The following is a 24,189-nucleotide window of genomic DNA, read 5'->3' as shown; positions in this document are numbered from 1 at the left end:
TCCTGACAGTGAGGCGGGAGGGGCCCCAAAGGAATGAGGAACATGAACAGGGTTAGATGTGCAGGGGAGGAGTGCCCATGGGAGACTCTGTGCAGAGCCCCACACAGGAGAGGTGCCCAAACAGGGATGGGATGGGATGGGATGGGCAGTAGCAGATTCCCCCATATTTTATCTCCAGCCTACGTCAGTGCACTGATGGGTTCACCTCTGAGGGCGAGCAGGAGGTGCAGGTTCCTTGCCTCATTCAGTCCTCAGCCTTGCTACTGTGACTGCAAACAAGAGGGAAATGCCTCTGGGAACGGAAGTGAGACCCTCCCCCCATTCAGTTCCCCAGGGGGCTGCTGAAGAGCCACCAGATTGTACTGATGCTCAGTTGCTGTGGAGTTGGCTTGAATTGGAACTGGCCCATCCCAGGGCCTGTGAGCTGGGGAAGCCTTCAAATAGGATGGCATGTAAACCCTGGCAATCAAATAAGGATTGCATCATGGCTAAGGATTGCATCATGGTGGCCTTTGCAGCAGGTAAGAATTCAGGGTTCCGAGCTTCAGTGGCGTTACCAGACGATTACTACACCTGTTCTCGCAGGATGAAGACCACCTCAGCATGGCTGGCAACTACTTGCATGTCCTCCTGGGTGCTCCACGCACCCTCCCTGTGTCACCCTTGCCAGTTTTGCTTCGAGGCTCATGGTCTGAACAACGCCAAACTCTCAAAGTAAAACTTAGAGAAGAGCAGCCAAAGTTCACATTGAAATGTGAGTGTCACTTGGTTTCAACACCAAACGTTTTAAACGCCCCAGGTTACGCAAAGCTGGGAGAGTGGAGTCGATAACGGAAGCTGAGCCAGGTGGGTTTTGGCTGGTTGTAGGTTTCCTAATGTGAGTTTCACAGAAGCAAATACAAGGTTGATTTCCTGCTGCCCTGTGTCTTGTGCAGCCATTTACCCCAGTGCACAGTGGGAATGAATTGTTACTATTCTGATTTGATGGTGTTTCACACTCACATTGCACGGGGTAACTGATGGCACATGGAGCAGAGAAACAGATAGCCCAGCCAGCAAATCTCTTTTCTCCCCTTGCTTTGCAAGTGTCTTAATAAGAATGATTTTCAAAGTCAGGTGTCTGTGGCTGACAGTCCCCGTTCACACTCGGTGCAGCGTCGCTTCTCAGACTCTTAGTGATGACATAAAGTGCTTTGAACTTCGAGCTGTGATCTGCCTGCTCCAGCACAGAACTGCTGCTGGCCGGCACAGTGTGAACATGCCGGGGCCTGGCTTGCTTGCCTCTAGTGTCCCTTCAAGAAAACCAGCCTTTTGCAGGAGCGCTGGACTTTGAACGTCACCTAGGGCCTGATTTCCAGAAGTGCTGAGCACCCTCAGCTCTCATTGACTTCAGCTGGGTTTGGGGGCTCTCAGCACCTCAGGAGATCAGGTCCATACTATGTTGCCCCCCTACCCTTTCCAGCAGCTAGTTCAGGCCTGGCTTGGAGAGTAATAACAGCAATGATAGGATGGGTGGATATGTCACTCCTGCAGTAGAGCTAGAGGGAACAGAAGCCCCCCCCACCCCCTGCCAATCTGCCCGTGAGAGGAGAGCAAGAGGTGACAGAACCATTGCAGCATCACAGAAACAAATACACACAGCTGGCAAACACTGGATTTCAGAACGTTACAATGACGTGTTCAAAGGAAACAAACCAAGGTAACATAAAAAAAAAAAAAACCCCGAAAGGGAAACCTTCCCTACGAATTGTATACGACACACAGAGCCGGAGTCGGAGTGGCTGCTGGGGCAACACATACAGGTTTGGAATGGTTACATGGCTGTACAACACTTTACCTGCGAAGCATCGCCAGTCCCCACTGCCACATAATAACCGTTTTATTGGCAGCCTGGACCACCACCCAACAGTCCCATCCAGTGCAATACTGAGAGCAACCGAGAGAACTGAAGCACAGCCCGCCTGCCAAATGGCTCGATTGAAAATCCTGAAAGGAAATAACCCTATGGCTAATGAGCGGAGGTCAGGTGCAGCTTGAGAAACCATTGCCTCGCAGGGTGAGCAGGGATCGCGACTGGCTATATTAATGCTTGACAGCAGCTAATGCTGCTGTGATGCGAGCAGACCAATAACTTCCTGAGCTGACAGTCAGGATGAGCAAACTGGTTGAGTGTAAAGAAGGGTCTACTCGAATCACTGCCCAAACCCCAACACTGGGGGAGTTTTGAACAAGCCTTAAGAAGCTGCATTTCATCTCTGGGCTTCTCAGGGTGAGCTGGGGGTGGGTTTGCTGCAGTGCAGCTTCCGCTGCAGCATCCCGTGCCCAGCCTACTCCTTCCAAAGCTACGGAAAATCGCTACGCTCCATCTCCGAAGCCAGCCCAATCGATTAAAAAATACTGTTTCAAAAAGTAAACAGGCTAGTGGCGGTTCCATGCTGGGCTGGCAGGCTGGGAGACTCAATGCCTTAATTTACTTGCCATCTATGGTACTGCCTCCCTGTAAAGCTGTGGTATTTGAGCACCTCACAATCCCTTAGGCATTTATCCCAATGACACACCAGGAGGCCGGATGGTGCTTTCAGATAGGGAGCCAAGGCCTAGAGAGACGAAGGGTATGTCTACATTGCACACACAGCATGGGCTCTGACTCAGGTTTGAGCCCAAGCCCCGCTTCGGTCCACACACAAATCAGTCTGACTTGGGGGTCAGCAAGCGCTCAGGACCTGGGTCCTGCTGGGGGGGTGAGTCAGAGACCGAGTCCCGCTGAGTGTCAGGTCCGAGCCTTGTTGTTTTGCAGCGTGGCTGCAGGCCAAGCCACAGATCGGAGTCAGAAGGGCTGCGTAGTGCGGTATGGACCCATTAGAACGGCTGTGAGACCTGGGGCCGGCAACTGTAAACCCAGGTGTGCAATGCAGTGTAGATGCTCAAGTGAGGGCTTGGAACCATCGAGTCCACAAGCCCAGGTCCCACAGCCCCGGGTTTACACTGCAGAGTAAACACACCCTTTGCGACATGCCCAAGGTCACATAGGAGTGAGGAAGGGAACCTAGCCCAGGTCGACCCCATCGTAGGCTAGCGCTCTAAACGTGGGATCATCCTGCCCCCCAGTGCACAGCCTGAGCAGTGGCAGGGCACACGTTCCTCACAGCACCCCACGCCCTTGGCTGGACGTCCCACCTCACAGGCTGACCGGTGAGTTCATTATCCCTTTTGGTAACATGGTCCCACTTGGACACCCAGTTCATTTCATACGCCAACCCCTAAAGACCCATGAAAGGTCCCGACTTTTGGTCACTATGGACCTAGGTTAGGTTTGAACTGGTGACCTAGCAGTAAACAGCTCAGCAGCTTAGTACCCGTCCCCTGGCCTCAGATAGCTCTTGCTGCGCTGACTCTTTGCAAATGTCCCCAGGGTAACAAGTGAGCATATAGAGAAGCAAATAAATAGCATAACATTAACTTGGGGTTTAGAAAGTGCAGTGAAGTTTCTCAGCTACCCATCTCCGTGAGGGCCACGTAGATCCGTGGCTTGGTCCTTGCCAGAGAACCCCAGGTAGCCGGATAATGAGCTTAGAAGACTGTTCATTGACATTTCCTTAGAAGATAGGGAGCTTTATAAAGTCTTTAGCCAAGTCTGCGGGGCTCCCTCCCCACCAGGGCATCACAGGGGACAGTAGCTGCAGAAAGGAGACAGCTGCAGAGCAAGTCTGAACTCCAGAGCCTGCAGCCTCTGCATGGACCCTGCACGCAGCTGATGTTTTGTTTTCAGGGATCCGCCGTCCTTCCTCTCTGCATCATAGCCACCTTCCCCCAGCTGCAGATGGCTGCAGCTCCTTTAGTAAGTCAGCACTGCCCTGAGTGTCGGCCAGCGGGGCTGCCTGGCTTGCTCTCTCCCTCCGTAGGGCTCTCTTCAGTATTCCCAGCCTTGCCGGCCTGGGGAGAAAGAGACTAGAGGAGCTTTCAGGGAAGGTACTTAGGGCCTGATTCTGTGGGCTGCAGAGTACACTGTCCTCGCTGAAGTCCAGAAGAGCAGAGCAGACAGCACCCAGCTCCTTGCTTCCCTGAGCAGGATCAGGATGTGAGCTTCCACCCCTGCCAGCCAGGGAGCCAGACTCCGATTTCCTGCAGGGCGGTGGGATGCACCATCCCCGGGCAGCTGGCCAGCCCTTCGCCTCCCCAAGGCTCCAGGCACTGCCTTGAGAGTATGTGGTGCAAATGCAAACAGCAGCTCGGTGCCTACTCCATGGAGGTTTTGGGAAGGGCAGGGGCTGGCCAGGAGAGCCGCATGTCTGTTTGAGCTGCCCATTCTCCAGGCCTCCGCAAGGCGCTAGAATCTCTGGAAGTCATGCAGGTCCTCGGCCCCATTGATTTTCAGGCCCTGCAGCAGGGGGAAGTCGATCAGCGGCTCCTCCAGGAAGGCTGCGTCCCCCTGGGAACTCTGGCAGTGCAGCCCGGTCTGCGGGGCCCCATGGAACCACAGGTTCTCATAAAGCTTGGGGCTGGGCGTCGACTCGCTCAACAGGGGCTGAGTGGAGTCGGAGCGGATGTAGAGGGGAGATGGGACGTGCTGCTGCTGGCCCCTGTAGCCGTCTGCAACTATCTTGGCGTACTGGACGGCCCCAGCACCGTTGACGTAGGAGCCCGGCCTCGCCTCTCCGGGAGCTCGGCTGCCACTCGGCAGGCTGGAGCTGCTGGGGTGGATGTAGGATTTGGGGAGATCCGGGAAGCTGCCAGCAGCTGCTGGGACGGGGTCCTTCTTCCCCCAGAGCGGTGCCTTCTTCTCGGCTCCTTTTTCGAGCACTGTGATGTCAGAAATGGTCACCAGGCCAGGCTCCCTCGCGCTGGCTGTCTGGAGAGTCTCCTGGGAAACAGGCGTTTGCTCAGGGAAGGCCCGACCGATAGTGAGGTGCGTAGCTTTGGCCCCACCAGCCCCACTGCAGGGCACAGCCCTCTCCTGACTGCTACCGCCTCCCCTATCGCCCCTTCTCAGTACCCCTGAGGGGGGACACTCTCTGCACCGCCTGCTCACCCCAGCCCATCTGCTGCGCAAGCCCCTCTGACCCCCCAACCCCCGTCCTGCCCCTCTCCCGCCAGGCTCTGTGTTCTCAGCCCCACTGCAGCACCCAGAAGCGGCGCTCCTTCCCATGTTGCTTTGGGGCCTGGCTGCAATCTCACCACGGGGCCTAATCCTGCAGGGCGCTGGGTAAGTCAGTGTTCGGCATTTTGCAGGATCAGGCCCCACGCTTTGCCAGTTGAGCTGTTTGCTAGACCTGGCTGCCCAGCAGGGCTGATCCTGCTACCAGGCCCTACCGGCCGATCTGAAGGAGCTTTGCTAGGCTGGCTGCTGCTGATCCAGCTGCTAGTTTCTATTCTTTTCTACTCTGGTGCTTAATCCCTGCCCATCGCAGTTGTGTCTGGCCTTCTCACCAGGGCACTGTACAGTCTCCCAGCCAGGTGCTCAGCTGGTGAGGGGTGACTCAATATTGTGCTCTGGAGTCAGCAGTGATGGGGGAGGACTGACACCTGCCGGACCCTTTCTTACCTGCTGTAGATCGGCCGGCACCCACTTGCCTAGGCTGCTGTTAGCTGGGTCCGGGACGCTGGGCCAGAACTGATTCTTCACTCTGTTGGTCACATAACAAAGAAGCTCAATGAGAGGCCGAGGGGATGCTTAATGACAGGGCGGCTGGCCGATCGGTCTGTCAGGGCTTGGGTTCTTGGGGGGGATTGGCAGAGACTCAGCTGGCAGGATGAAATCCAGGGCTTGGGTTCTTGGGGAGATTGGCAGAGACTCAGCTGGCAGGATGAAATCCAGGGCTTGGGGCTGTGTTTGTACAACACCCAGCAGAGGCTCTGCGTCTGTCATATCACAATATAAATAATAACTGGAGGCAGTGCACAGTCCTTCACTGCACCTGTCTGAGCCTACCTCTGCCTCTGTTCAGATACCTGCCGTCAGTGAAGAGGACATCGCTCCTCTGGGGTTGAGTCCACACCCCATGGAGCTCCACTGATTCACCTCAGCGTGGGATCTGGCCTGGTGTGAAAAGCACAAAGCTCCCATACTTGTGAGTGTCCCTGAGCCGAAGAGGGAGGAAATGTCTGCCCAGCCCTTTGACTCCAGCCCCCTTCATTGTCTGGACAGAGGTCGGTGCCCGTGTGTCGCACAGAAGGGCCGCACAGGTCACAGCTGCAATGCGGGAGGCTAAGTGGCTAATAACGCGCTGCCAAGCCCATAGAGGGCTGCTGATCCATGGGCACTCACCTCCGATTCTTCTGGAAGCAGACGATTAATACTATGAGCAAGACACACAAGAGGCCAAAGAACAGGAGGAGATACTGGATTTCTTTCTCGTCTGGAAAAGAGATAGGATCTGGGTTGTATGAAAAGCTCAGCCCTGTGCATAAGGGGGTCAGGTGGGTGGCATGGCGTGACCGGAGTATCCCCCCGAGGCAGGTGGGGGTTGGGCAACAAAAATGATTCGGGATCTGGAACGGCTGCCATATGAAGAGCGATGAATAAGACTGGGACTTTTCAGCTTGGAAAAGGGACAATTAAGGGGATATGATAGAGGTCTATACAGTCATAACTGGTGTGGAGAGAGTAAATAAAGGAAGTGTTATTTACTCCTCATAACACAAGAACTAGGGGTCACTAAATTAAATTAATAGGCAGCAAATTTAAAACAAACACAAGGAAGTATTTCTTCACACAACACACAGTCAATCTTTGGAACTCCTTGCCAGAGGATGTTGTGAAGGCCAAGACTATAACAGGGTTCAAAAAAGAACTAGCTAAGTTCATGGAGGACAGGTCCATCAGTGGCTATTAGCCAGGATGGGCAGGGATGGTGTCCGTAGCTTCTGTTTGCCAGAAGCTGGGAATGGATGACAGGGGATGGATCACTTGGTGGTTCCCTGTTCTGTTCATTCCCTCTGGGGCACCTGGCATTGGCCACTGTCGGAAGACAGGATACTGGGCGAGATGGGCCTTTGATCTGACCCAGTATGGCCGCTCTCATGTTCTTATGATCCTGGGGTGCTTTGTGCTAAGCAGCTGGAGTGGACCCAGGAATTAGTCCCAGTCGCCTCAGCAACCCCCATGTGCTCCCCTGCCACCTAGGGCTGGGCCAAGTTCACATGCAACTTGGGATCCATCTGTCCCTAGAGTTCATGGGTGTGTGTGTGTGTGTTTGTGTGTGCGTGTGTGTGCACATGCCGGTCTGTGTGCACGTGTGTGCCGGTCTGTGTGAGTGTGAGTGTGAGGGGTGTGGTCCCAGGGCTATCTCCTCCCCCACCGCTGCCACATGGGCCACATAGCGCCTCTGATCACCGCTTTGGGCCCACCCCACACGCCGTGGGGTCCCAGCCCACGGCCTTACCCAGCGCCGGGGTCACCAGCGTCAGAGCCGTGCTGTTGGTGCTGCCGGCTGCTGTGGACGCCATCATGTGCACTTTGTACATCGTCGAAGGCAGCAGGCCCCTGAGGGTGAAGGTGGTGAAGGAGGAGTTCACAACGGCACCTAGGAAGCAGGTACAGCTCTTAGTGACCCTGAGCTCCCAATCCCGCCACGCGCTCACACCCCTTACGGACCCGCTCCTAGTCCCGGCATCATCTCCAGGAGCTAAATCCAGAGCCCGGCGCTGGGGCCGTGGTCACCTGCACCAGTGGGTCTGACTGGAATCGAGCCCCCATCTCCTCAACAAAAGACAGGACAACAATGGGGAAGGGGAGAGGGGACGGTGATGAGGGAGAAGAGAAAATAAAACCCTGACCCCACAACAGTGTGACCCCCTGAAACCTCCCCCCACTTCCCAGACCTATAGTACAGCCCCCGACATTCACACACCTAGAGGAAGGATGGGCACTGGCCTGGGACTCAGGAGAGCTGGGATCAATTCACTGCTCTGCCACCGATGGCTTGTGTGACCACGCATAGGTCATTCAGCCTCTCCTGCCAGATTTGCAAAGGGATTTGGGCACCATAGGATGCAGGTAGGCGCCTAATGGGATGTTTATAGATTCACAGATTCCAAGGCCAGAAGGGACCACTGTGATCATCTAGTCTGACCCCCTGTACAAGACAGGCCAGAGACCTGCCCCACAGTAATTCCTAGGACAGATCTGTTAGGAAAACAGCCCATCTTGATTTAAAAATTGCCAGTGATGGAGAATCCACCAGGCCCCTCGCTAAATTGTTGTAATGGCTAATTACACTCACTGTTAAAAATGTATACCTTATTTCCATGTCTGAATTTGTCTAGGCTCTACTTCCAGCCATTGGATTATGTTAGATCTTTCTCTGCTAGACTGAAGAGCCCATAATTAAATATTTGTTTTCACGCAGATATTTATAAACTGCAATCAAGTTCCCCTTAGCCTTCTCGTTGTTAAGCTAAATAGATGGAGCTCCTTGAGTCTGTCACTAGGAGGCAGGTTTTCTAATCATTCTCGTGGCTCTTTTCTGAACCCTCTCCAGTATATCAACATCTTGCTTGAATTGTGGGCACCAGAACTGGGCACACTAGTAACACAACAGTTGCACCAGGGCCAAATACAGAGGTAAAATAACCTCTCTGTTCCTCCCTGAGATTCTCATTTATGCATCCCAGGGTTGCATTAGCCCTTTTGGCCACATGGTCACATGTTCAGCAAATTATCCACCCTGACCCCCAAATCTTTTTCAGAATCATGGCTTCCCAGGATAGAGCCCCATTCTGAAAGTAGGGCCTGCATTCGGTGTTCCTAGACACATACATTTACATTGAGCCACATTAAAACCATAGTGTTTGCTTGCAGCCGGTTTCCCAAGTGACCCAGGTCGCTCAGAAGCAGTGACCTGTCCTCTTTATTATTTACAATTTTTGTGTCATCTGCAAACTATCAGTGACGATTTTATGTTTTCTTCCAGATCATTGATAAAAATGTTAAATAGCATAGGCCCAAGAACCAATTCCTGTAAGACCCAATGGAGACACAGCTGCTCAGGGATGATTCCCCATTTACAGTTACATGTTGAGACCTATCAGTTAGCCAGTTTTTAACCCCTGAATGTCTGCCATGATAATTTTATATCTTTCAAGTTTTTTAATCAAAATAGCATGTGATACGAAGGCAAGAGCCTTCCAGCAGTCTAGGTCTAGTACATCAACACTACCTATTAACCTTATCAACCAAACTTGTAATCTCAGCAAAAAAAGATAGGAAGTTACTTTGACAGGATCTGTTTTCCATAAGCCCATGTTGATTTGTATTAATTATATCTCCCATCTTTAATTCTTTATTAAACAAGTCCTGCATCAGGCCCTACATTATCTTGCCTGGGATCGATGTCAGCTGACAGGCCTATAATTACGCAGGTCGTCCTGTTTAAAAATTGGCACAACATTAGCTTTCATTCAGTCTTCTGGAACTTTCCTAGTGTTCCAAGACTTATTGAAAAACAACAATAATGGTTCAGCAAGCTCCTCAGCCAGCTCTTTTAAAACTCTTGGATGCAAAAGCACTTAGGCTGCCAGCCCTCATTGAAATCAACAGGAGTTCAGCACCTAGGTGCCTCTGAAAATCCCACTGTACCTCATCTGCATTTTAGGTGCCTAAATACCTGTACAAACCTGTCTCTGAGTCTCAGATCCCCACCTGCCCAAATGGGCATAAGAGCAGGTCTCTGTTTCACAGGAGGGTTGGGAGGATAGATCCATTAGAGACAGGGAGGTACTCAGACACTGTGATGATGGAAGCTGTATAATACCTTAGACAGACAGATATAGGTTCACAGGGCCACATCCTGAGAAGTCAGTGGGGTGACACTGATTTACACCAGCTGAGGATCTGGCCCCATAGATTTTTAAAGCCACAAGAGACAGGACATTATAACACTCTAATCTGACTCCTGCATAGCCTGGGTCAGAGCCCCTCCCGCAGGGATTCCTGCATTGCGCCCAGTCGCTTGGGGTTGAAAAAGAAACAACCTGCATGCCTGGAACAAGCGAACTCTTAGCAATCTCTAGGACTAAAATGTACCTTGCGTTTTAGCGCACTGCAGAAATAGCCCCCTCTCTGCCCCTTCCCCTGCTGCTGTTCCCATTAATTCCATATTTCAGAGGGTTTTGTTTTAAAGGACTATCACAAGGAGACCAATTCTAATATGCCCCAGGCCCATCTAGCCCAGCCATCAGACACAATGTGTCCCAGACACACCCCCATCTATCTCATCATGAGTTCCTCGCAAGAGGTGTCAGACAAGGCCACATTTGTAATGAGGCCCACACCCATCCCTGCTCCTGCCCTTAAGCATGTTGCATGGTGGGAGCTTCCTTGCTGCTGACAGGCCCTTGTGCAGGGGATCACGTTTGGATTACTATCCCTCCAGCCCATGGGAAATACAGTGCTACAAAGCACTGGGCAGGTCGACGAGTGCAAGGGTGGCAGTGAGGCAGGCAGGACTTACGGAGCTCATCCCTGGTGGTGCTGGTCCAGAAGATGGTGTAGTTCGTGATGAAGCCGTTCTGCATTTCAATGGGGACTGGGTCCCAGCTGAGCTCGGCGTGGGACTTGCTGATGCTCTTTAGGTGGAATTTAGGGGCACACGATGGAGCTGAAGTGGGAGAAGAACATGAAAGGTACAAAAAGCAGCCCAGGGCACTGTGGTGCAGATTCCTATAGGGTCCCCAATATGGGCCGGAGGGCAAAGAGGCCTAGATAAGAGCAGGTATTTGTGAGAAATCTGACTGCTTGGAGGTCGGGGAGCTCAGGACCCACACACCTCTTCACCTGAATGCCCTGTAAGCAGGGGGCCAGATCCCCAGCTGGTGTATGCCGGTGCAGTATGTCAGTGGGATTACACTGATTTGCCCCAGCTGAGCACCTCACCCAAGAAGTCTGGTTGTCTTGTGGTTCTTGCACGGTGATCTCTTGCAGAAGATCATTCTGCAGTTAATCCTCTGATCTGCCAAATTCCACGGAGCCAGGAGACACTTTTCATAAGAGCAGGGGTTTGGCCCGCTGCCCTGGGCTGGTCTTTCAGCACCCCCATTCATGTGTGCTGTTGGGCTGCCACCCTCCACCCCAGAGATGGCTGCATTTCAGTCATGCTGCCTGGACTTAGTTTGTGAAGCAGTTTGGGGTCATTCAGGATGGGAGATGCTATAGAAACACATACCCTTCTCTTTTGAATAGGCTGTTGTGTGCAGGGGCAGCCCCACCGCGTCCGCGTACAGGGGGTACACGGAGATATTGTATAGCTGGAAAGGTTCAATATTTTCTGGAAGAGAAAACAAGAGGAGGTGATTAAACCAGCACGGCTACAAGCACTGAGAGCCCTTTACTCAATCTTCAGAAGCAGGGAGGGTGCCCTCTGCACTGCCAGCATACCTTGCATCTCCATTCAATCAGACACCACGGGTTGGCTGATGCATCAAATGTTTACTTCCCATCATGTACCTGGTACATGAGGCAGCATCCAAGGGGTTAAATGGCATAGCATTGACATTATGGGAATGAAAACAAACCTTGGAAGGTACATGGTAACTGAAGGGGGGTTGCAGGATGGATACAGAGCAAAAAACGGGGGTCGGTGGATGGATACAGGGCAGAGACGTGGGGGTCGGTGGATGGATACAGAGCAGAGACAGGGGGGTCGGTGGATGGATACAGAGCAGAGACAGGGTGGAGGTGTGTTGCAGGATTGATACAGAGCGGAGACAGGGGCTTCGGCGGATGGATACAGAGCAGAGATGGGGGGTTCGGTGGATGGATACAGAGCAGAGACGGGGGCGTGTTGCAGGATGGATACAGAGCAGAGACGGGGGGTTCGGTGGATGGATACAGGGCAGAGACCTGTAAAATCGAGGGGCAGCTCAGAAACATGGGGAGTCAGAAGACACAACCAGGCTGCCCCCTGTAAGCCCGGGCCAGCAGATCCCCTCCTGGCAGGTGTCCAGCCTCTAAGGTTCCATGTGCTGCGGATAGACCTTAGACCAGTGAATCGAAGGGGCGAAAGGCCAGGAACCCACCTTTGCTGCCCTCCCACGCCCGAGGCTTCTGCCCAAACCCTGCCCCTTAGCGCCCTACCTCGGATTAGTGCCTTGGTAGCACTCCTGTTCCACTCCACCTGCCAGCTCACGCTGCGGCCGGCTGGCCCCGGCAAGGATGCCTGGCGCCACTCCAGTATGTACCCAGTGGCTGTGGCTCTGGGGGCCTCCCAGTGCACCCAGAGGCTGTGCTCATCGCAGGGGGAAGTGTGGATCCCGGCCAGGGGCTGACCTGCGAACAGCGTGGGAGGGCGCAATCAGGCACAAACAGTCACAGCCGCAGCCCCAGGAGGCAGGAGGGGTGAGAGAAGCTGTGTGTGGGATATGGGGGGGACGGGGGTGGGCAGGGATGGGGGGGCGGCGGGGAGGGCATCAGAATCTGTGCTGCTGTTCTTTGAGCTCACCGTGGAGTCAGAAAACCCAGAGGATGCCACGGACCCTCTGCAGCTGCCTGGGGTAGAGGAGAGGGCATGGGGCCTGTGAGTCTGCGAGCCAGGGAAGCGTCTTCTCTTGCCAAGCAGCCACGGGAATGTCAGGACTCACTGCCTGGTCTGGGGTCTCGCACTCTGCCCTTGCTCAGGGCACAGGCCTGGCCATTAGTTGCTCTCTTGTCATTCAAAAGGATGGTTCTGAGATTACAGGCTGGCTCCTCTGCTGGTGTAAACTGGTGTCACTCCGTTGGCTCCAGCTGATTCACACCAGCTGAGGAGCTGGCCCTCCGGCTAATCACTCTCAACAGCCTTTACAACATGCGCCTGAGGCCAGCATGGTGTCGGCCGGGTTTCATCCCCGGCTCCCCTGCAATGCTCTGCAGCCCAGGAAGTGCACCGGGGTGCCCATCTCGGGGTCACTGCGTGTCTGCGGGATCACGGAGGAGCCCAGAGATCACACTCCGACAGGCAAGTGCCTCTACTTATTACTGGGGCCGTGACCAAATACAGACAGTCCAACTTCTTGAAGCCAGACAAAGGAGTGACAGGGGGGGCTCCTGGCCCACGTGCAGCGGAGCTGAGAAATCAAAGGGTTTCTGCAGAGCGGAGCCCACCTGAAGGTGCTTTCAGGGTTTCAGAGACATGCTGCTTTGAACAGACTGCAAGGATGTCTAGCGAGCCCCTACCTTTCTTCTCAAGGAAGATAACTTCTGTTGCTGCAGACTCGCCCGCTGAGTTATAGGCTGCGAGATAAACTCTCCTGACCCCAGCCAGCACAGAGAAATTGCACTGAGTCTCTGTCGTGTTGCAGACAGCTGTTAGCTCCACATTCCTCCGTCTGGGATTCAGGGAGACCCAGTACCCCAGGATCCTGCCATTCATCTCGTTCCTCTTCAGAGCCTGCACAGAGTGGGTAGAACCGCGGTTGGGTTAGTGTGGGGCCCCCGGCCTGCAACCAGAACCCGTTGTGGAGAGCACCATGCAGGGCTGATTTACTGTGTTTGGTGCTTAGCTCTTAGGGGGACGGGTCCTACAGCAACAATTGGGCAGGGGAGAAAAGGGTGGGGCAGACTGTCCTAGCAATGGGGAGCCCAGGACAGCGACAGGGGCTGGGGCAGTCTCAGTGTGTCCCATGATAAAGGGCTCACCTGTCTCTTCCCCCACAGACAAGCCATGGGTAATAATAGGGGCCATCGTACAACGAGCCACGTGTGCATTCTGCTGCTAGGGTCATGTCCAGCCTTACCTTCCACAGCAGGTGAACCTCTGCTCTCTTCCCAGAGTCCACGGGAGTCATCTTCCACCAAACGTCCAGCTTCCCTGCAGGAGCTTGGGCACGCAAGAAGAGAGGGAGGAGTGGGGGTTTCTTTCACCCGTTCTTCCCAGCTGCCCTTTACTGGTACACGTGACAGACCCAACACAGATGTGCTGGTCTCAGTGGATCGGAACGTCACTAAAACTCAGTCTTGCACCTTCGACAGCTGCAAGCCCCATTCCTAGGCCTGGTCTACGGTCACAAGCTATACCGGACCTCTGCCAGGGCAGTTACATTGGTACCGTCCCCGTGTGGGTGGGTCTCTTGGTATAAAGGTGCCCGATGCCAGGTTAGTTTCTCCGTATAGGAGAAGAGGAATAGCTGTACCAGGACAAGGCCCCCTTAGCCCACTATAACTGCACCCACAGGTATAAACAGATGGGTAAAAGATCACACCCCTAAGGGACATTGCTTTACAGGGACCAAACATGTGTGCAGAGCAGCCCTTAGACCGTGGGCACCTTCGGGCAGAGCCCTTGTCTCCTCGTTGTGCACCGAACTGGCCCATCGCCCAGCAAATAATCATCCGGAACAACACCTGCCCCAGAGCAGAAGCCAGGCCACGTGCGAGAGTGAAACTGGCCTGACCCACATGCCAGGGGCAGTAAATGGGCACTGCTCCCAGCATGGGGCGCCTTAGAGACCCACTGCAAACGCCAATAAGCAGGGGTCGGACCCCAGGCGCCCCTGGGCCTCTTCCTTTGCCCTCCTCAGTGCCCCATCACCAAGCTCTGCGTGTGTCACCGTGTCCTTCCACCCTGCCCCGGTCACTCGGCAAAGCCACAGCCCCAGGTGCGCTGTGGGATCACAACGCACCAGCACTGGGGACGCTGTGGGGTCCCAGCCCTAGGGCTCGGTCCGTGGTCTCTCGGCTGAGGCTGCTGGGGTGGGTATGGGGCAGCAGTGAGGATGGCTCTCTGTCGTGTTTGTTTCACACCGGGGCCTCCCAACAGCCCTGGCATGGGAAGGACTCCCTGGGTCCCTGGGCCTGAGTCAGTCTGACCCTGTGGTGCGGCTGGTCCCCCGTCAGGACCCACCTTTCTCGTGGGTGATGAAATTCCACTCTGGGCTCCAGTCACTCCAGTAGCCCATCGCTGTGACCCTCCTGCAGCGCATCTGGAAGCGATAATCCATCCCAAAGAGGAAGCCGCAGTGATGGGTCTTCAGGTTGGGGCTGACAATGTGGGGGACCTGGTTGCAAAGTAAAGCAACGTTTTTGGCAGCTGTCAGAGGCAACCCCATGTGGCCCCGACCCTCCCCCGACCCTCCCCCGGCTTGGGCCCTGCGCGTCGTTCACACCCGGGCAAAGGAGACCGAAGTGGGCGTGAAGAGCTACCTGGGGTAGCCCCTGACAACCCGTTCTGCTGTGGCAGCCTTTTGTGGATGTAACTGAGCGCGTGAGGGACTGGGCCCGGGGGAAGCCAGCCCCGCTTCTCTCTTGCTCCTTCCCAGCAAAGCTTTTTCACCCCTCTGTGGACAAAGCTGCACAGCCCACTGGAGACGGGTCCGAAAAGAAGAGTCACACACAGAGTGTGGGATCTGATGGGCAAAGTCCATTGCGGCCAGCGCAGCCTTCAGACCCGGGGGGAATCAGTTCTTGTGTGCTCCCAGAGAGCCCCGCTCTTAAAGGCCAGGGCCAGGCTCCAGGGGCCTGGCTCCGCGCACTCCCCAGGGGAACCCCATGCCTTTCGGGCGGGGTGGGGGGGTGTTACACCTAAGGGAGGGGAGAATCAGCCCAGAAAACTTGTTATCTAAACAAGGGAATGGTGCTGCTTCAAACTAGAGGGACATCTCCAAAGGGAATCTGTGTCGCAGGTTGCCAGGGAGCGGCGCGGAAACGGGCTGGCGGCAGGAGATGCATTGATGGGGCTGGAGAAGCACAGACGAAGACGTGATTGTTAGTGGCTCCGAGAGGGTGGAATTCCAAGCTGTCTGGCCTGGATCGCTCTGCTCTGGTCTTTGCTTGGTGGGGCAGGTGCTCAGCCTCGCTCCCCTGGGGTCAATGAGCCAGATCCCCAATGGGCGCAAAAGTGGCTATTGATTTGGAGCCACCAATCGGAGACGCCTTAAAGGGGCCTGAGTCTCAGAGGGTGGCTGCTCAGCACTTTCTGAAAATCCAGGCCCCCAAATCACTAGCCACTTTTGGAGAATCTTGGCCCCCGTGGCTGGTGTCTGCCCCCCGCATGCCGTAGGCTGAAGTGTTCAGAAAGCCTCGTCACCCCAGATTTCCAAGTGCTCTACTCCCTTTCTGGCATCTAAGCAAGTGGCCCGATTGCCCAAAGAGCCCAGGGGGCTGGGCGTGAGCTCTGGAAAATCTGACCAGTGTCACAATGGGAGCTCCTGAGGGTGGGAAATTTGTCTCCGATGGTGGTGGTGATGGGAGGCAGGGGGGGGGTGAAGGGGGCGCTGCACACTTGGAGATCCAGCCCTGAGTTCTTGGGAAATCTAGCCGTCAGTGCCCAGCAGGCTGCCTCTCTTCTGTGCCCCATCAGCAGTGGGCACAGGGTGTGTGGCAAACCCAGTGACGAGGGGAGGGGGCGGAGGGTCAAATGAAGGTACTGGAAGTGCAGAATAAGTCTCTGGACTATCCCTGAGTGGCAGGGAGCTGAATGGGTACAACTGAAGAGCAGACACTGCATTTTAGGAGTGGGGGCTTGAGGGGGACAGGAGAGGTTTCCTTCCCTCCTTCCAAACAGGAGAAAGAAGCCAATGGCTCACTTCTCTCCCCTCAGGACCCTGCCGGAAGAGCAGCTGGAATCTCCCAGTTTACAGATGGGGAAAATGGGGGGCTCTCAGTCGCCCCATGGAAACAGAGGCAGGAACAGATCCCAGGAGTCCTGGCCACTGGACCAGACTTCCTCCAAAGGAACACAGCCCCATGGAGCAATGCCCCAGCCAGCCCCCCTCGCCCGCAGCCAGTCACTCACCAGAGTCCATCCAGGGTCCTCATGGGTCCTGTAGCGGAGCTCACACTGCTGCTCTATGTGGGAGCTGGTGGGAGCCCCTTCCCAGGCCACGGAGATGCAGTCAGTCTGGAAAGGGACTGACTGGATGCTCTTTAGGACAGGGGGATCCAGTTTGGCTACAGGGAATCAAGATAGGTAGCTAGCGAGATGGGGAAAAGCACAAACCACAGCCCGGGCTCGACCCCACTCATCGTTTGCCGGCACACCTTCTCCTGCAGTCAGTGGGTGCCCCAGACCCTGGGGTTCACACGGGGGTTCCCAGCCATCTATCTGATCTGATTTAGGGTTTGTCTTAATCTTGGCTCTGGCTTTAAGCCCCGGCGAGGTGAGTAAGAAAAATAAATGGTTAAAAGAATGCAGCATGAAAAGACCAAGGGAAATAGAAATAATCTGTCAAGGAGTTGGATTCAACATGCAAATGAAATGAAACAATCTCCCACGCATGAGCCTCAGGGCATTACGGGGAGATTGATCCATAATTGCAGTAGGGGAAAAGGGGCCAATCAGAGACTGAGGGAAATGTATTATTATTAATAATTGACAATAACTCATTAATTAATCGTTGCTTTGGCATTCCTGTTGTGTCTTTCCTCCTGAAACCTCCCAATGCACTTATCCCCCTCCCCACCCTGGAGAGGAATTACCCCATCTCGTGCTGTAATGTTGGGCTGACATGAAGCAGCTGTTTAGCAGAAGGGCTCTGTGCTGCGGAGAGAAACATCATCCTGCATCAGTCAAAACCGCCTGGAGGGGGGGTGCAGTGAGCAAGTTATAACGACTGCACTGTAATTTGGCCAGGATGTTGGGAGTTAACTCCTACTTAGTAACCTCCCCCCAACACCTAGGGACTCTGGTAACAGAAATCCCAGGTACTGATACACTATGCCAGAGTTTTGCCAGTGGCTTCAACAGGGTCAGGATTTCACAGGCAGAAATGAGCACTTAGGGCCTGCCCAGTCAATGGAAAGACTCTCCCTGATTTTGATGGGCTTCGAATCAGGACCTTAAACAGCAAAATGATAGTAATAAGGATACATCGTATTTGACACGAAGGTTCCATTGATCAGTAGTTTCCAAAGGGTTAACAAATGACTCGCTGATGTTTCAATACATGAGCGAGACAAGGCGGGTGAGCTAATATCTTTGACTGGATCAGCCGCTGCTGGTGGAAGGGCCAAATGTTCGAGCTGCACATAGCTCAAGCAATGGCTAACCACCTGTTAGCGGGACCAGTCAGTCAACAGGTTGCTTATAACCATCTATAACATTTTGTGCTGAGATGCTTGTAACCACCGATAACACATCCTACTCACATCTGTAACCAGCTTAGAACAGCTAGTAATCCTTTATTAACCCTTCGTAAACCATTTATAAATGGAACCTTAAAATAAAGTGTGAGCTAAGAATCTGAAGTGTTTTAATGGGACTTGGTCTAACAGAACTAACTTTCCCTCTCTCTCTCTCTCTCTCTCTCTCTCTCTCTCAGTTCTTTTGTCCAAACTCTGATTTAGGTGGCTACAAAGGAAGCCCCCAGCTCCGCTACACACCTACATCCGTGGGGTCGATACACAGATGCTCAGACTCAGCTGTGCCCAGGGCATTCTGGACGGACACCCAGATGTCCATTTTCTGGTACAGCTGGAGAAACCTGCGGGGAATGGTGCAGTAGTTCTGGCCGGCTTGTGGGATACAGTCTGGGATCGCCTCCTGGGAAACTTCACACTGGCCTCTGCTCCTGCAGTGCAACGAGACAGGGTCAGTCTGTAGGTCCCCACGAACATTCTGTGTGTTCCACTGGAGACCCATCCGCCCGAGCTACCAGCCTCACCTTCCTCTCAACTTGCACTCAGCGGTCACACCCAGCTGCTGCTGGTTGCAAAGGGAAGGAGGGGACCCAAACGGGCCCCTTTCCCCTATAATTTCTAGGGCTCTCCATGCGTGGTGTGCAATGGGCAAACAGGCCTGACCATGGCCCTGCTGATGGATTGGAGGCCATGCATTCGGCTGCGGCTCAACACTTACTTGGAGCTTCTCAGAGCCACTTTGGCTGGGAGGTGTCCGTCCAGCCCGGGGTCCCATCGGCACGTCAGGCTGTTCTCAGTGAGGTTCATCATACAGGTTAGATTGTCAGGCTTTGCTGGTGGATCTAGGCAGAAAGCAATGGGGAGAAAGGATCTGAGATGCACTGAGTGGACCTCCCAGGTCTGGGCAGTTAAGCTGCGTGTCCTTGAGCAGCATTGACTGGTCCTGTGTCTGTTAACTATTCACCTACCTACAATTGTAGAACTCTCCTGTAACATGTATAGAGGATACCTATGCCTGAAGCCCTGGAACCCCGAGCCAGGCAGCAAGCACAAGCTTCTCCCTCCCCACACTGCTATATCTTGCCAACCTGCACATGACCTCAAACGGACCTCCCCTCCCCCACACACCAGGAAATGATAACCCCCACCCCATCTCTCCCTGGCCAAAGCAAGAAAGAAGTGAGACGGTATTCAGCACCAGATCCAGCCAGCCTCTTGGAGACATGGCCGACGGCAGTCTGAGTGACCGTGCCTGCAAATGAGGTAGTGGCCCCTAATTACCTGCCCCCACTGGGAGTTCAGTTTAACCCAATTTGCATGTGCAAACACAGGGGTTTTGGTGCAAGGAAAGGGATGCTGGTGCAAATATCAAGAGGACGGGGATGTGCTATTTGCACATGCAGGAAAACATGGCCCTTTGAGTCGAGGCCAGAGGAGACCATGACTTACAGCCTGCGTGGATCTCCGCCATGCCTATCCGCTGTGGGGTGCCGTTCCACACCACGTAACACCACAGCTTGGCCCTGGTTCGGTTGAAATGGCTGATGGTGAGATTGGAAACTTCTGTTCCTTCTGCGCTCTTGTGCTGGCTCCCTGACATGGACATGCTGTCGAGTCTCCATGTGATCTGGATTTCCTCCCCTTCCAAACCACTGCAGCGGTTGCTCTGGATGGTGCAAGAGGCCGTGACTGTAGATCCCAAGAGAGTGGTGGGTGAGTCCACTGTTACCCAGCCACAGGCTCGGGCTCCTGGAGAGTGAGAGAGAACAGCACATCAGGGTGACAGGGCGTTGGGGCAGAAGAGGCTGCCCCTCTGGCCTGCTCCTTCACCGGCACGCCAGGAAATCCTTCTTGCAGCCTGAGTGTGTTACTCTTTTTTCCTGAAAGCCAGCCCCATGTTTAGAAACCTGGGCTCCATCTCGCCCAGTATCTCGCCTCATCTGCAGCATGGGGTGAGTGGTGCCAAAACCCTGCAGTTCTGGGATAACCTGCCCCAGGGAGAGGTTTCCCCCAGCCCCGTTGGTTGGCTGATGCCCTGAAGGAGGAGACTTTATACCCTTTCCAAAGTTCTATGAATTTTAACCCTTTCTATAGCAAATCTGGATGGTGGTGTTAGCTAGATAAATGTCCAAGCCTTGCTTTGGATCCTGCTAAACTCCCAGTCTCAAGGAGACCTTGTGGCAGGGAGTTCCATAGGCTAATGGTGCAAAACAGTGTTTGCTTTTGTCAGCTTTAAATTTGCTGCCATTAAGGTTGAATTTTTCTTTCCCAAATGGAGATTTTAAGGAGCTATCACATTGCACAGCAAGAGCTTAGCACCAAAGGGGCCATGTTGGAGTCTGAAATGGCAAAGGAACAATCAAAGGGCCAGACATGTGGACAGTGCCTTTTGTTAGAGTGTGAAGGGTACCAGCGCCGGGACTCCAGCAACTCCAGCGTTGGCTCGGAGGACTGGGACGCCGCGGGGTCTGGGATTGGGGCCCAGGCTCAGGGGTCTGTCCTAGAGGGTCACATGTTAGGAGTGGGGCCTTCGTTTGCTTTTGGGCTCTTGTGCTCGGTCCACGGTCACTTCAGTGGGGCTCTTCCCTTTCAAAGCCCTGAGACATTGATCTATCATTTTCACTTGTGGCTGGCGAATGGCACTGGGCTGGGAAATTCTCCACTTATCTACAGATCCAGGGTCCAGTACCGCCAGGGCAGGGGGACCGTCCCACCACTCTTCTCCAGCCTGACCTGGATTAGCCACCTCTCCATCAGGCTAGTCCCCAACACAGCCCCCTGCCGCCACTGTCAGTCAGCGCCGAGTCTGGGATATGGACACTAGCAAACTCATTCCATACTGGCCACAGAATTGATGTCAAGTGCATCTGTATGGAGTCAGGGATTTCCCAGTTCCTTGCTGGGAACCACGTCCCTTTGAAACTCACCTCCCAGGAGCAGAAGGAAGAGTGTGGAGCATCCCAGCAGCATCCCAGAGTTCCAGTGTGTGGCCATGATCTGATCCTGGGCTTTGGCATCACCTGGAATTCACAGAATGAGCCCCCTTTACAGGCCCGGGATGATGGCTGTGGAGATGGGAATGTGTTCAGATTAACCTGGCCTGGTACAATCCTACATCAGAGACTTTCTGAGTTACATAGCAGGCAAAATGTACTGGGTTCATTCATCCATCCGTCTATCTACCCCGATGCACCCCCTATCTATCTATCTATCTATCTATCTATCTATCTATCTATCTATCTATCTATCTCACACAGACACACACGCTAACTGGGCATCTGACATATACACTACATTTGTATTTCACAAAGCAAATTTCATTTTGCATCGGCACCCTGAGGCTGTGAATTTCCTCCTTGGTCTGAGACATTTGGTTGATTGCATCAAAGCGTTTCCACACCGTTCACATCCTGGGAGAGCAGAGCCAAGCACAAATGCTCTTGGTGCTGACCCGTGTTACAGATGGTGGTGGCATGTGACGGGTCCTTTCAGTGCTCGCCCGTGGTACATACAGAAGTGAGCGTGTTCCACGCCCCTCCAGCTGTTCCCATTGACTACATTTGGGACGAAGAGGCTCATAGGACTCAAGGCTTGTGTGCCTGCAGCCTGTCACTGCCCATTTTCAGGCCACCTCTCTGGGTCAGAAACACATTCACACAGCCCCTCCAGCCCCCTCCAGCCTGGGAAATAAAGTAACTTGAGTGGCTGGGGGTGCGGCGATGCCCAGGGTGAGCGATTGCCTCTTGGCTCAGGCAGAGACTTGCCCCCCTCAGGTCTGAGCTCAGATGGCCAGAGCCACAACACCCACCCTGCTGTTCATAACATGCTAGCTTGGCCCCGCAAGCACGAGTCTCCATCCAGGCTGGGAACTTGCTCCCAGCTGCTGGGTAGGCACCCCCTTAGTAAGAGACTGCCCCTGCTGCTCCAAGGAGCTTGTAGCCTGTACAACCAAACCTCCCCCCCCCCTAGAGCCCCGGTGCTGCCCGGGCTGGCAAAGAGCACAGAGAATGGGAAAGCACCCTGGCAGTATACCAGCCCCATGCGTGGGGAGAGGCTAGCATGACCTTCGGCCACCAGCGCGACCCCAGCAGCCAGCTCAGAGCTCCACTCAGCCACACACAAGGCAGGCAGGTCCCTTGGCTCCTGCAGAGAAGGGACGGCTGTATTCGTGTCCAGATGTGGCATGCCACAGTGCCAGGGTGGTTTCACCTCCCATGCCATCCAATGGGTGGGTTTAAGAAACATGAAAGGTGGCTTGAGGCTGGGGTTATTTATAGACTCACGAAAGGAATGAATGAGGAAATGCTTCCCTACTTGACAGGCCACATCTGCAGGCCACTGGGATCTTGCCTCCCCCTCCTCTGCAGTCTGTACATCCTCTAAACTATTTTCATATTCTTCTTCCCAGCCCACCCCTGCTCCCCCATCCTCACCCCTCCCTCTGCTCCTGAACCCCAGACTGCTGGGTCCTAGGTTCTGACTCCCTCACCTGCTCCTTGCTGCCAATTCCCACCACGATTGGGGCTGGATATCCGGCTGCTCCACTGAGTCCCACAAAAGGATCCCCTCGGTGGGTGGGGTCAATGGTATGATAGCCTGGATCTGTGGCTCATGGTGCTTGGTGATGTGTGAGAACAGGTTATTCCATCTCTCCACCCCTGCTACGGGGAAACGAGCTGGGATAACACTTCTCAGCTCCAAAGCACCGTGCAAACTTTGAACAGCCGCTGAATGATTCTGAGCTGCAGCAGCAGGATGGCGCTGAATGCCGGGACCCCCAGATTCACAAGAATGCATCGTTCACCACCTGTTAAAAGTGGGACGATCCACCCCGAGCAGCTTTGGCCAAGGATGGAGCCGAGCCAGAGCAGTGGGATCCCATCGGACGTTCTGTACAACCCAAGTTTGAGTCGGCACCCAGCCAGCATGAGCTCCATCCCTTACCTCATCTCAGCGCCTCGTGCTGCACGCGCCGGCTCGCTACTCCCTCGCAGGACCGGCCCCTGGCTCCCAGGAGAGCAGAGTGTTCCAGCTCTTCTCTAACATGTTGCTTTCACCGTTAGTTCCTCAAAAAAGAAAGAAAAAAAAAAACAACAAAAAAAAAAAGAAACCCACCAACCAGTGCCGTTAATTGCTCTGACTTTCAGAAAAGGTGATTGCAAAATGCTTCCCCGCAGGCTGTATCTGCCTGGCTTTATGGCAGGAAGGAAGGAGCACATCACACGCAGCGAGTGGCTGGGGAAAGGGCTCCCTGCTCATCCTCCCCCCGCCCACTGAGCTTCAAAGGGAGTCCATGAGCGGCCGGGATGGGGCAATAATACTCTAGTTTGCTGTGACCTGCCAGAGCCAGCCAGGCCAGCCTGGCCTCTGAGAGGCTGGCAGGAGGAATACAGCATCCAAGGGGCCCTGGAGCAGAGTGCAGCCTTTGGGAGGGGCTGGATGTGCGCTTTAAGTGCCCTTGTTTGTACAGCCCAGTGCACCATTCAAGGCAGCATGCTGAAAGCTCAGAACCACCCTGCTTTACCAATTTGCGGATGATACTAAACTGGGAGGAGTGGTAGATACTCTGGAGGGGAGGGATAGGATACAGAAGGACCTAGACCAATTGGAAGATTGGGCCAAAAGGAATCTGATGAGGTTCAATAAGGATAAGTGCAGGGTCCTGCACTTAGGACGGAAGAACCCAATGCACAGCTACAGACTAGGGACCGAATGGCTAGGCAGCAGTTCTGCAGAAAAGGACCTAGGGGTGACAGTGGACGAGAAGCTGGATATGAGTCAGCAGTGTGCCCTTGTTGCCAAGAAGGCCAATGGCATTTTGGGATGTATAAGTAGGGGCATAGCGAGCAGATCGAGGGACGTGATCGTTCCCCTCTATTCGACATTGGTGAGGCCTCATCTGGAGTACTGTGTCCAGTTTTGGGCCCCACACTTCAAGAAGGATGTGGATAAATTGGAGAGAGTCCAGCGAAGGGCAACAAAAATGATTAGGGGACTGGAACACATGAGTTATGAGGAGAGGCTGAGGGAGCTGGGATTGTTTAGCCTGCAGAAGAGAAGAATGAGGGGGGATTTGATAGCTGCTTTCAACTACCTGAAAGGGGGTTCCAAAGAGGATGGCTCTAGACTGTTCTCAATGG

At 54.1% G+C, this 24,189-nt stretch overlaps 1 protein-coding gene across 2 annotated transcripts; it reads right to left on the bottom strand.

Moving 5' to 3' along the window:
- Positions 1–1,560: 1,560 nt before the first annotated feature.
- CSF3R (colony stimulating factor 3 receptor) lies at positions 1,561–23,216 on the bottom strand. 2 transcript variants are annotated; one of them, XM_073317624.2, is made up of 16 exons: positions 22,994–23,216; positions 20,977–21,114; positions 19,499–19,798; positions 18,768–18,891; positions 18,293–18,480; positions 16,707–16,861; positions 14,817–14,970; positions 13,711–13,793; positions 13,151–13,364; positions 12,074–12,265; positions 11,163–11,264; positions 10,452–10,598; positions 7,383–7,523; positions 6,266–6,356; positions 5,543–5,624; positions 1,561–4,861 (listed from the first exon to the last, which is right to left on the bottom strand). In XM_073317624.2, exons 2-16 carry the CDS (start codon positions 21,041–21,043, stop codon positions 4,328–4,330), a joined length of 2,574 nt encoding a protein of 857 aa, XP_073173725.2. In that variant the 5' UTR covers positions 21,044–21,114; positions 22,994–23,216; the 3' UTR covers positions 1,561–4,327. The 2 variants fall into 2 exon arrangements, with proteins under 2 accessions (XP_073173725.2, XP_073173726.2); XM_073317625.2 differs by having other exon boundaries at positions 1,561–4,858.
- Positions 23,217–24,189: the final 973 nt, after the last annotated feature.

The sequence above is a fragment of the Lepidochelys kempii genome, chromosome 19 (genome assembly GCF_965140285.1).
Source record: "Lepidochelys kempii isolate rLepKem1 chromosome 19, rLepKem1.hap1, whole genome shotgun sequence".
NCBI classification, from domain to species: Eukaryota; Metazoa; Chordata; order Testudines; family Cheloniidae; genus Lepidochelys; species Lepidochelys kempii.
Note: the sequence above shows the minus strand (reverse complement) of the source record. Positions and strands in the feature narration are given on the sequence as shown.

What these genes read in the sequence shown, in the direction of transcription:
- CSF3R (XM_073317624.2), bottom strand. Translation starts at nt 21,043, where the DNA reads ATGGCCACACACTGGAACTCTGGGATGCTGCTGGGATGCTCCACACTC. An exon ending in GGCGGAGATCCACGCAGGCT is followed by an intron (nt 18,892 to 19,498) that starts GTAAGTCATGGT and finishes CTTTCTGCCTAG; the next exon opens with ATCCACCAGCAAAGCCTGAC. An exon ending in TGCTTCCAGAAGAATCGGAG is followed by an intron (nt 5,625 to 6,265) that starts GTGAGTGCCCAT and finishes TGTGACCAACAG; the next exon opens with AGTGAAGAATCAGTTCTGGC.